Below are 12757 nucleotides of genomic sequence, written 5' to 3'. Positions count from 1 at the left end.
GAGACCCACAGGATAAACACAGCACAGTTTGAGAGCAGTCATGAAGCACAGGCTGTCCGACATCCTATCAATGAACCCACTTTCTGGGTCTGGTAAATAAGAGTTTCCTGCAAGAAATGGGTTGCAAGTTTAGGGTCCAGGCTGCTAATTTCATCTAAGCATTTTAAATGCCACTAATATCACCAATCTTTATCACCACATCATTTTTAATTTCAGAATATCACATTACAGAATGGCTAGCAAAAGGGTTTATATTTTAAAAACATTTGTAAACAATAGAGTTCTTAAATGTTATATGTCTATTCATCTGCTTAGTACACAAACAAAAGTAGTTTTGGGCATTGTTTTATTCATCAATACAAAATATTGACAAAATGAATTCCAACTTGGCACAAGTGCTTTTGGCATATTTAAAAAGTATGAGATCTACTGTAACTTTCAGTCATCAAATTACAAACTTTTTCTCCTGATAAACATGCTTACCTTACAGTACAACATCAAACTAAAATTTAACTTCTTTTTTAGGGACGTCTTGTCATAAAGAGATCATTTAAAGCCGCAGCAGCACCATATGTAGTGTGTATATATAAAGATGAGTCAGAGCTGCTCATCAAAAGAGTTTAGAATGCTCACAGAAAACAATGCTCCACGAAAACTCATTTAATTCCAATCAGTGATATCTCCTGAAACGTAACTAAACATATTTTCCATTTTACAATCACAGGTAAATTCAAGTTAACACCTGTATTTTATCCACTGAAATAAATTTAGGAATATTTTTCCAAAACTGCCCTTAAAAATTGCTTTCCCGGAATCTCCTCATGTATGCAAGTTTAACGTTTTGTTTACAGCATATATTGATTAATCAAAGCTATTTGGCCAATGTTAGATTCAGTCAACATTTAATTTTCTTCCCATAGTTGTCAATAACGTCCTCAGTGATGCTGTCATCCTCCTCTATGTCTGCGGAGACCTTCTTGCCCACCAGCTGGAAGATGTCCTCCGGGGGCACTCCCTTTGGCTCTGCCACCTTCACTGCCAGCATGTCCAGGCTCAGCACTGTGCCCTTGGGAATGGCTGTTTTGGCTACCACAGACTTTCCCAGCTGACACAGAGAAAACAGATGGGTCAAAAATCAGTACTTATAATATCCGTCCCTTTCAATTACATGAAGTCAAATAACTGACTGGCAGGTAAGCAAGGATTTAGCTGCCCGATGATGACGGTGATCATTCTTGCAGATTTCTTGCCTTACCTTGCTGTGGCAAGGCTCCTCACAGGGCAGCATCTGCTTGATGCCAGAGCCCAGTGCCTGCTCCACAGTGCGGATGGCTTTGACCAAGTCCGTCAGCTCCTGAGGCTCCAGGGAGGCTCCGTGGTCACTGCCTTTCCACTTCTTGTCCAGAGTCACGTGACGCTCCACCACTTTGGCCCCCAGCGCCACAGCTGCCACAGAGATCGCAATTCCCGTCTCATGGCCTGAGTAGCCAATAGGAATGTCTGGAAACTCCTTCTGGTACTCCTTAAAAAATAAAACAAATCCTGTGCTATTCCAATCTTTAAATTGGGAACCTAATACATTTGTTAGAGAGAATTAAAAAAAACTGATCCCCAGGAGCCTCCCATACAAAATCAGTACATTTCATAACATCATATGCAGTAATCATGTTTGTTCCTGAACAAAAACAGCAGTGTAAAAACACAGGCCATTTTTTTAAGTGCTCAAGGAGAACATATAATTTCTTCTGAGCAAGAAAGAATATGACAATAATTTGATTTATCTATGTTAAATGTAATGTATTAATATTAAAAGCCATAAGAAAGAGTCCTAAAATATTTTTCCATAATATTAAAAGTAAAATGCCTCTTTAGAAAACAACTTAATATAAAGTGTTCTGCAAGCTAATATTTTGGTATTTTAGGAAGAATTATTTTTAAGTATTCAGGTATCAACTTCATCAGGTCCATATCGTGGCATCAGAAGGTGAAGCAGAAACAGGTCTGATCACTTCTTACTAAAAACAGGCTCTGTAAAAGAAAAGCTACACCACAGGTCAAATGTTTAATAACTAATATTATGCAAATTATGTATAATCTGGCATCATTTGAAACTCTCAGCTACTGTTACTCCAAGCTTTAAAAGTGGTGCCCTTAAACACTAGGTAGATCAGAGATGTACATGTTTGTGATACGGCATCTATCTTGCTTTACCACTCCGTTCAGCTGCACTTCCAAAACAGAAGTGTTTCTCCAAACATACACTGGAATATTTTCTTTTGACACCAACTAATGATTTCAGTTACTCAACTTACAAAATGTAAGTAAATAATTACGCTTATTTAAGTCATTATATCACAAATCTTCAATATTCATTTACAACTGTTTACAAAACTCTAAGAATTAAAATTGTTTTAAAAATAGAGCAGTTTTAGAGTGCACCTCGAGCCAAGTTGTCCAAATATTGTGGCTACACCGCAAAGCTACAATATTGTATCTCCTAGCTCTTTGCTTTTTCAGTTTTTTTGTTGAGTCTTAGTCTCTGGCCTTGAATCCCATTCTTTATTCGTGAATAGTAATTACATTTTATAATAATCTCTAGCTATATCCGAGGTCTACCTCTTGATTATCTTGGTCTACAATAAAATAAGTCTCTTATGCTTTATACAGGGTTTTTCTGGAAACTCTATACAAAGCAATTTACAGGCAATAGGAACTTGCCACCACCAATGTGCAGCACCCACCTATGGTAGCCAAAAAGCAGCAGTACGATCACCATCAGTGAGGAGGAAAACAGAGTATTGAAGCCAATTCATAGATGGGGTTTATTTGGAGATCACGACTGGTAAAGGCCAATGGGAAATTTGGCCAGGACACCGGGGTTAACACCCTTACTCGTTTCAAGAAAAACCCTTGGATTTTTAATGACCACAAAGAGTCAGGACCTCGGTTTTATCTCTCATCCAAGGCATGCAAGGAATCTTCAGTGGATTTCCAGTATTTAGTTGCAGGGTGATACAGTATATAGTTGCTGCTGTACAAGTAACTGCAAACATGATCATTTAAGGTAGTTAATGCCGTTGTAAAAGCTAGCTATTAACTTACTGTAATGACCCGCAGATTGACATCCTCAGGCTCCAGCGGGTATGCACTAGTGCACTGCAGGATGCAGAAGTTAGGGTTGTGTTCCTTCACAGTTTGGTAAACACGACGCATTGTCTCCATTGACTGCATCCCACTGGACACCACCATTGGACGGCCTGTGAAGAGCCCAGCGGAAAGAATTATTCTTTTTAAGTCAGATTTCATCTGTGTTTGTGTCTGTCTGCCCTGCGATGCACTGGAATTCCATCCAGGGAGTATCCTGCCTTGCAGCCGTTGCTTGCTGGGATAGGCTCTGGCTCCCCCGTGACCCTGAATTGGAAGAAGTGGTTTAAAAATGGATAGATAAAAGTCAGATTTTATCCATTCATGCAAATTACTGCCAATGAAATACTTTATTTCAAAAGTAATGCAGTGTTTCAGTCTCTACAAATATTCTACCAACAAAGACTAACATATTTAAAGACAATAATTATTAAATAATAATTAAACAGCCATAAGTTTTTTCTTCCCAACATAGGAAGTACCTTCACACATTTTGAGTAAACAACATGCATGTGTTGCCAGTCAAAAAGCTGAATGGCAGAACATACATACATGTATGAACCAGGTGTTGGTATTTCTTGCTTTAAATACTGCAAAATGTACCCAAGTACTCATAGCACAGCCAAAATGTTTTGTTTCCTACCTTATACTTAGGTACATGTCTACAGTAAATGTGCATACATCTGGTTTTAAATACATTTGAATATTAATAGGTTGGATTGCTTTTCACCCCTAAATATAAAGAGAGGCATTACAAACTCAACAGATGCTGGTTACATTTTTGTTGTATTTTTTAATGCCTGTCAGTACTTTGAAGTACACTATATAAGTGAATGTAAATGTGGTTAATGTGAGGCAGTTTCGCTGAATTACAACGCATGTGTGTGTCATACTGGTCAAAATCCACATTACTTCAATACTGGTCATAAACATGATTTGAAAAAAGATCAAAGAGTAAACTGTCCCTACCTTAGCCCACATCTAAACCCTAGTAAAAATTTGCTGGCAAAATTGTGTGAAAGGTTTATATGTACTGTATGACCAATAATCAGGTGTTTAGCTACTTCAATAATCCTGTGTTTAACAGCTTCAGCTTCAGTGCTGTGAGCCCTGTCTACAGTATATCAGGAACCCGGTGCTCTCTATGAGTTTATGATATACAGCAGTGCTGCCTAGTAATGACAGATACATCCCTTAGTAATCCATTGTTTGATCACACAGCAGTAATCAGTTGTTAAGAGCACAATCTACACTAGCTAAAATTACTTACATAATGTAGTGGCAACCACAAACAACATACATGACATTTTGGCAATCATATCGATGCACTGAAAATCAGTACACCTAGTAAACTGTATCTTATCTATTATAAATGGAACTGTTTCAAATTGAATTGTGTGCTTTTTTAGAACTTTTTATATACACATGGGTTGCACAGAAAGAAACATGGTTTAAAAGCGTTTGTAGGTACTGTAAGAACCATAGCCCACAGGGCAGAGCGGTGGCACTGTGGCTAAGGATCTGCACCTGTGGCTGGAAGGTTGCCAGTTCAAATCCCACGGATGGCAGAGGAATCTTACTCTGATGGGCTCCTGAGCAAGGCCCTTAACCCCAACTGCTCCAGGGGCGCTGTACAATTGCTGACCCTGTGCTCTGACCCCAAGCTTCTCTCCCTGTCTGTGTGTCTGTCTCATGGAAAGCAAGCTGGGGTATGTGAAAAGATGAATTCCTAATACAAGAAATTGTACATGGCTAATAAAGTGATCTTATCTTATATCTTATATGGTAACGTTGCAATGTGTGATAACTGGCCAGGCCACGGTACAGTTGTTATATATGTATGTTTTTAGAAATGTGTAGATTCCTTCATGGTTAATATTTTAGCATATTGCAATAATTCCTTCTCATAACCATACACAGTCTAAGCTCAATTAAATCAATCCTGTCAATCCAGACACCACCCTCTTAATCAAGCCTACTATGTCAGCAACAGAGGATTCCCAAACAAAACCGCCAGATAAGCAATAAGGCACCTGTGGTGCTGAAAATTCCAACCTCTACAGAAATCTGAGCAGAAACCTGATCTATATCATTCATTACTGAAGATTTGGAATCAGTGATAGTTCCACCCCAATGGAACCAAAGAACCAGAGCTGGCTAAACATAACATAACAATAACCATAAACAACTATATACAGTATCAAAATATTTATTTAGGTAAGATGAAAAAAAATGTATGAAAAGCAAGCTACATGTTAAGCAACATTTAAATGGTTTCATTTTCTCATCTGTTTTTATATCGCATCTTGACAAAAGGTACTTACCTTTTTTTGCAGTCTTTTCTAAATATGGGAAATTGTTAGTGTCCCCTGAACCGACCTTGAAGAAGGGAACGTTAAGCTCATGAAGAAATTCAACTGCCATCTATAAGGTCAAAGTAGATGCACAAAATAGATAAATTATCAAAGCAGAAAAATAAAATGTTGTAATTTAGCTCCTTCTAAAAAAGTGTATACTTCTCCTTTATCAGAAGGCTAAAGATCCCTTTCAGAAGCACAGACAAAAATATTGATAAAAAGATTATGTTTATTTAACTGTGCGATACTACTCACTTTTACCCAGCATTCAATATACTGTTGATTTTAGATAACGTCACATCAAATATTGAAATTCAAGCAGTAAAGTAAAATCTTTGAAACCCTAGTATCAGGGGAATACTTATAGTTAAAAACTTTTGCAGAAGAGAAAAATATTAAAAATACTCAGAACATAAATATATAAAATAATTGTTCCAAAGAGTTTTAGAAAATAGTTTTTGTGAAAAAAAAGAAATAATATTTCCCTGTTCTTGAAAAAAATTGATTTTAGAAAATATCAAAATATTGAGCAGAGATGCAATTTTTGCTTTGCTAGTGTAAAAGAAGAAAGATACTATAGTAAATGCATTATACCATTCTATTCTTTAGTGTTTTGTAATAACTTTAGGAAGATAAGCTGTGGCTAATATTTGCTGTTCAACATTATTGCTTTTAAAAACATTGGCCGATTAAACTTAGTTAGAAAATCTCAACACTCTAAACTCTAAAATATATTTTTTAGTTTATTCTTACCTCATCCATTCCCGAGGCAGTGAAGTAGATGCCAATTTCCTCTGCATATTTCTGTAGCTCCCTGTACTGCTCGTGACTGAACTCAAGGTGACGCTTATGCTCCCCATACGTTTTCCCCCAGGAGTGCTTGGAGGTGTAAGGTCGTTCTAGTGCACGTTTGTTAAACTTGTGCTCCAGCTCACTCTTCTGAAACTTGGCACAGTCTGCTCCACAGTCCTGTAAAAGTGTCACAGTTTTCACATTAGGTTAGTTTGAGACACCCAAGTTCACCTAAGTTAAGAAAACACTCATTTTAAATGTTGGGATAATTGTATTTTTGCTTATGGTGTAAAACAAACCTAGTGTGGTTGTTTTTCATATCACATTTTCCTGAAGTTTTGCACAGATAATAATAATAATAATAATAATAATAATAATTGCTTACACTTATATATCGCTTTTCTGGAGACTCCACTCAAAGCGCTTTTACAGGTAATGGGGACTCCCCTCCACCACCACCAATGTGCAGCATTGATGATGCGACGGCAGCCATAGTGCACCAGAACGCTCACCACACATCAGCTATCAGTGGGGAGGAGTAATGTAGCCAATTCATAGAGGGGGATTATTAGGAGGCTGTGAGTGATAAGGGCCAATGGAAAATTTGGCCAGGACGCCGGGGTTACACCCCTACTCTTTTCAAGAAACGCCCCGGGATTTTTAATGACTACAGAGAGTCAGGACCTCGATTTTACGTCTCATCTGAAGGATGGCACCTGTTTACAGTATATTGTCCCCGTCACTATACTGGGGCATTAGGACCCACATGGACCACAGGGTGAGCACCCCCTGCTGGCTAACACCTCTTCCAGCAGCAACCTTAGTTTTTCCCAAGAGGTCCCCCATCCAGGTACTGCCCAGGCTCACACCTGCTTAGCTTCAGTGGGTTGCCAGTTGTGAGTTGCAGGGTGATATGGCTGCTTAATGCTGATTAAGCAGCCATAATCCACATTAAGATGTGGATTTGAAGACTGCTATAGAATGCCACACAACTATTTCAACTAGCACAGACATTAACAGTGACCTTACCATTAAAAATTAATAATACCTTAAATTTCTACAGCAAATTTCATTCCAAATTATCCCAAGGCACTTCACCTATAAAATGAGTCTCACATTATCTAGCACCAACATGTAGCACCCACCAGCCCTACTATACAACAGATTAGATAGAGGAGTGAGAAACTACCAATTGAAATATGTGGTAATCTTAGGAAGGTCAGAGTGTTTCACAAACAGTCTATAAGTAAGCCATAACACCGGAATTAGCACAACAGCTCTTTTGAAAGGTGCCACGGGATTTTTAATGTCCATACAGTCAGTTTAAAAGAGCTCAGTTTAACATCTCTTTTGAAGGATGGCAACATTGAGAGCACAATATCCTCATTCACCACACTGGTGCATTTGTCTTAATTGTGACCCAAAGAGAAGAGTACCTCTTGCTAGTTCACACAAACCACTTGTAGCAGCAATCTGGGTTTTCATGGAGGTCTCACTCCCCAGTAATGCTCAGGCCCACTCTATTTTATCTCTGAGACCTGACCACATCAGGATACAAGGTAGATATGCTGCTGCATTAAATTATTTTTGTTGTATACTGTATGATGGCACTAGCAGGGTGGTACAGTGGTTAGCATTGTTGCCTCGCAGTGCTGGGGCACTGGGTTCAATTCAGGACCTGCATTTTTTGCACGGTCTGCGTGGAGTTTGTAAGTTCTCCCTGTGTTCACATGGATGTCCAGCCACAGTCCAAGGATACTGTGGTAGGATAATTGTCTTTTGGGAACATGAACCCTGCTGTGAGTGTCTGTGTCTGATTGTGCCCTCCGTCAGGGGCGGAGCAGTGGCTCTGTGGCTATGGATCTGCACCTGTGACTGGAAGGTTGCCGGTTCAAATCCCACAGCCATCAGAGGAATCCTACTCCATTGGGCTCCTGAGCAAGGCCCTTAACCCTAACTGCTCTAGGGGTGCCATACAATGGCTGACCCTGCGCTCTGACCCCAAGCTTCTCTCCCTGCCTGTGTGTCTGTGTCTCCATGGAGAAAAGCTGGGGTATGTGAAAAGACAAATTCCTAATGCAAGAAATTGTATAGGGCTAATAAAGAAACATTATTATAATGACTGGCATTCCATTCAGGGTGTGTACTGCCTTGTGCCAGGTGCATGCTAAGACAGGCGCTGGCTCTTCTGCAACCCTGAATTGGAGGAAGCAGTTAGAAAATGGCTGAATTATTGTCCTAAGATCAACAACCATTTTTAATCAGCAATAATAAAAGCATTTAATAATGTTCTTCTTTTTTTCCTGCACAGTAAAACAGAAGGGGGAGTTGGAACACAACCTTTGGTTGCTGCCCATGACTGTTCATTGTCACAAACAGGTTCTCAAAGAAATGTTTTTTTTTTCCTCCAAGGTGTTCTGTGCAACATAGAAGAAAACACCAACATTCAATAAAAAACATAAAAAAGGTCAACAATGAAAGGAGGACATTCAGTAATAGCCCGTTGTGGTAAACTAAAACGCAAAAAATGTTAAATTATTTTACTTTATCCATGGCTACTTCAAGTGCTGGGAAGTGCATAACAAAAATAACATCAAATAAATGAACTGTAAAACCACTCCTGGCCTCTGCGTCACCGTACTGGACCACTGGTGCAGCCAGTCTCCCTCTGTTACTATAGCAAATTCACTCAGGAACCCTCTAAAAATCGCACGTCTGCAATTCCCAGGCGAAGCTGTGGAAAAGAAATGTTGGAAGACCGCGACCCAGGATATAAGAAGATAAAAAGCAAACAAAAGAGGTGTGGTTGACGTGACAGCATAAGCAAACATTTCACTTGAGGTACAAAAAGCACTGCAGTCATTTTTAAACGGTATTTGTAAACTATAAAATAGCGAAAATGGCGAGTTACTGTATCAACCCTTGACAGATAAGATTTGTTAACCGCAAAATGAGATGCAGCACTGCAGAAGTATTAAATAACAAAATTGTTGAACATCATTCAACAATCTGTCAAAACTTATTTTCAGTAGTATAGACAACTTGAGTCTAACCAAATGAAGAAAACGATTATAAAATATTAACATATCTTGTCTCTATGAAAACAAAATCCCATACACTGTTCATATTCAATACCTTCGCTACGCCTGATATTAATTAAATTGCTGTCCCTAAACCTTATTTTACCTTAGCCATCCGGATCATTTTCTTTGCAATCTCAATATCTCCTTGATGGTTCTGTCCAATTTCTGCTATAATGAAACATGGGTGGCTTCCACCAATCATTCTTCCGGGACATAGCTCAAATTTAAGAGGCATATTTCTGGTAGTAGCAGTAAATTGGCTTTTCTTTTCTTACAAAACTGCAACTTTGCTTGCAAGCTCTTAACAGCACGTTGACAGACAATTCAACAGGAAGTGGGGTTGTTGCATCCTGATTTAGTACCGTAAATTTCAAAAATGATGTAAGCGTTGCTGATCATCTTGTAGTTTGAATAGACGGGCTTTGTATTGTATATTGTTCCGAAGAACAAAAATATTTCTGTGACACGCAGTGGTTTGGACTTATGTGAAGCTGTAACTCAAAACTATTTTCTATCTCTTTCTTTGTGTCTTTTCTATCCCACAAAAAAACTGTTCTTCATTACGACACATTACGGTAAGCAAAAACTACACCCTCGCCAATCAAAAGCAACCAGTGACGTGGCCAGAAGTTCCAGGTTACGTCTATTGCAGCGTTAAATGTGTTCCTATGTACCCCTAAAGTTAAACTTATTGAAATGGGAAATTAATCTTCAAAAATCATCTGTATTAAAACTAATAAATCTACACCGATGTGAAACAGACTGCAGTCGGGCGTTTTTTGAGAAAAACACTAGTACAACTAAAAAATGGGGAAAAAAATAATCTACCTTTACTTACGCAGTGGGTTTAAATTTAGATGTAATGTCAAGGGTGCTCATCAAAGTGTTTTCCCCCTTTTTATCAAGGGGAAACGTGGAAGGATCTACATCATGTATGTATTTAAAATGTTCATAAGGAGATTTAAAAAAACATAGTCAACGGTCGAATTTGTGACCCCAAAGATCAGGAATGAATATTTGGAGTCGCGGTCCTGCTGAGCTAATGAAAAGCAGCGGTCTGTAATTTCAGAAATGAGCAGATTTCTGTGATTTTCGTGATTGGACTTATTCTAATAAGAATTAGACAAAAACGTGTACGTGTTTATGTCCGCCAGAGTGCGCTCTTGGAATTGATGCCAGCACTGTATATAAGTGCCAGCACTTATATTGCTCAGAAATATGATGGGTGCCAGTGAATACTTAACGTGTCATGTGGGCTATCACGCGAAATGCCTGGGTATGAATCCCAGCCATTGCCCAGCCCCATGGGGAAAATAAAATTTAATAAATGTAATTTATAAGAGAGAGAGATAAGAGATCACGTTATTGGCCATATACAATTTCTTGTATAAGGGATTTGTCTTTTTCGCATTATATACAGTATTATACTATATTTAACATTTTTATCAATGTTATATATCACAGTATGTTAAATATTAAATTTTTATTAAAATAAAAATGTAAAAATAAATGTAGGACTGTTTCAAAAGCAGAATTACTCAGCAGGATATATAAAAATAATTAATAATAATAAATGCTTACACTTTCATAACCCTTTTCTGGACACTCCACTCAAAAAGCTTTACAGGTACAGGTAATTGTGCAGCATCCACCTGGATGATGAAACAACAGCCATAGTGTGCCAGTACTGTCTTGCCTTTTGAATTTCTCTGTCTCTTTTGTTCTGTAACTGGCACTTGCCCAAATCACAAAGGATCCTTTATAGTCCAAGATTAAATGTAAATTATAGTAACTGTACACAACAGGAGCAAAGCAGAAAACACTAAATGCAATTCCAGTCCATTTCAGGGCACATGGACAGACATGCATTCAGGGGCAACAATTTACGTAAAGAGCACACTTTTTGATAGTTGAAGAAAACTGAAGCACCTGGAGAAAAAACATGCAGCCAAGGGGACACCATGCAAATTCCACATTGAAGTTGCCCTACACTGGAATAATTATGACCTAGGTTATGTGAGTTAGCAAGACAAACAACCATGCATTCCTATTAATAAACATAGGTTAGTTAGGTCTTTCCTAACTAAGGAAACCAAACATCTTTTAACTAGATGCATAGAGGATTGGGAGCTTTACAGTTGTGAAACCTGAAGAAGAACAAAGATTAATGAGAAAGATAGTGGCTTTATTGTCTATGGAGATCTGTTTATTTAAAACAATGACTGCCACCTTGATAGACAAAATTTAATTAAAAAGATGGAAAAAAAACAAAAATATGAAGAAGTATAAATAGATTCAGGGAGCTGTATTGGAAAAATAAAATACGTAATGGAGGTATAGATTTGAGGATTATAGAAGCAAATTTATGCCTAATCTATTTAGCAGGGAGCTAAACCTTGAAACTAAAACTTGAAAATCTTAAAAATTTTCCTATAAATGTATTCTGAAAATAAAATATCAGTTTCTAAATGATTAATCATAAGGTCAGAAACGAGAAAATGTACTGAATTATTTTTCATTGCTAAAGAGGATGTTCTAAACAAGTCTAACTTTGGAATCCAAGTATTAACATGCAAAAGAAAATGAAGCAGAAGGGTGACATTAGAAAACAGCAGAAGCAGTGCTTAGTTGTCAACTCAAACTCAAATTCAAAAAATAATAAAAATATAATATCTGTGTTGACTCAAAAACTTGTCAACAGAGAAGAGTTATCCACCGAATTGAAATCCTGTGAAAGATTTCTTTGGCACAATATTGTGCTTAAGATAACTTGGAACTGGAGGGTGAGCATAATGATTAATTTGTTATGGAACATTTAAATAGATCTTTGACTTTGTATAATTAATGTAATGATTGCAAGTTTAATGAATTTCAAAATGTGTCACTGGACAAGTATAGTATAAAAATATCAAACCAAATGAATGTATAAATAACTGTTTCATATAAAGAATGGAAATTACCTGATCTGTGTTCGAAACACATCCCTTCTTAAAGAAGTAGATGAAATGCAGTGAACATTGAAGTTGCTAAACAGGAAATAATTATTTAAAAACAATAATACAAGCTTTAACGTCCAATAAAAAATTAAATTTGAACCAAGTAATAACAAGCTATGACTGTATATCAGCAAGGCATATTACTTCACTTAGAATTAAGTGTTATTGAGATTTCTAATAATCTTTCTTTGCCTTCACTAAGCTGCTTGGACCTGTGTAAATTCAGAGTAATTTAGCTAAGAGGCTCCTTTAATAGGAGACGTCATAAAGTTGTCTAGGTGGGTAGCTGCGTCCGCATGCGTAAGCTGCAAAGATAAAGAGAAGTGCATTATAAGACTGGAAACTGGAAAGAAATCTTTACACAACATTTTGCGGGAGTTAGAAA

General features: G+C 37.6%; 1 protein-coding gene across 1 annotated transcript; it reads right to left on the bottom strand.

Moving 5' to 3' along the window:
* Positions 1-329: 329 nt before the first annotated feature.
* nansa (N-acetylneuraminic acid synthase a) lies at positions 330-10097 on the bottom strand. Its single transcript, XM_006629727.3, has 6 exons — positions 9480-10097; positions 6255-6470; positions 5469-5568; positions 3103-3257; positions 1256-1522; positions 330-1105 (listed from the first exon to the last, which is right to left on the bottom strand). Exons 1-6 carry the CDS (start codon positions 9609-9611, stop codon positions 896-898), a joined length of 1080 nt encoding a protein of 359 aa, XP_006629790.1. The 5' UTR covers positions 9612-10097; the 3' UTR covers positions 330-895.
* Positions 10098-12757: the final 2660 nt, after the last annotated feature.

The sequence above is a fragment of the Lepisosteus oculatus genome, chromosome 1 (assembly GCF_040954835.1).
Source record: "Lepisosteus oculatus isolate fLepOcu1 chromosome 1, fLepOcu1.hap2, whole genome shotgun sequence".
NCBI classification, from domain to species: domain Eukaryota; kingdom Metazoa; phylum Chordata; class Actinopteri; order Semionotiformes; family Lepisosteidae; genus Lepisosteus; species Lepisosteus oculatus.
This window is presented reverse-complemented; position numbering and strand designations above follow the sequence as displayed.

Coding starts and splice junctions, on each gene's coding strand:
- nansa (XM_006629727.3), bottom strand. CDS start 9,611: ATGCCTCTTAAATTTGAGCTATGTCCCGGAAGAATGATTGGTGGAAGC. Junction 3,258..5,468: donor AGAAAAGACTGCAAAAAAAG/GTAAGTACCTTT, acceptor GGCTCTTCACAG/GCCGTCCAATGGTGGTGTCC. Junction 1,523..3,102: donor TCAATCTGCGGGTCATTACA/GTAAGTTAATAG, acceptor TTATTTTTTAAG/GAGTACCAGAAGGAGTTTCC.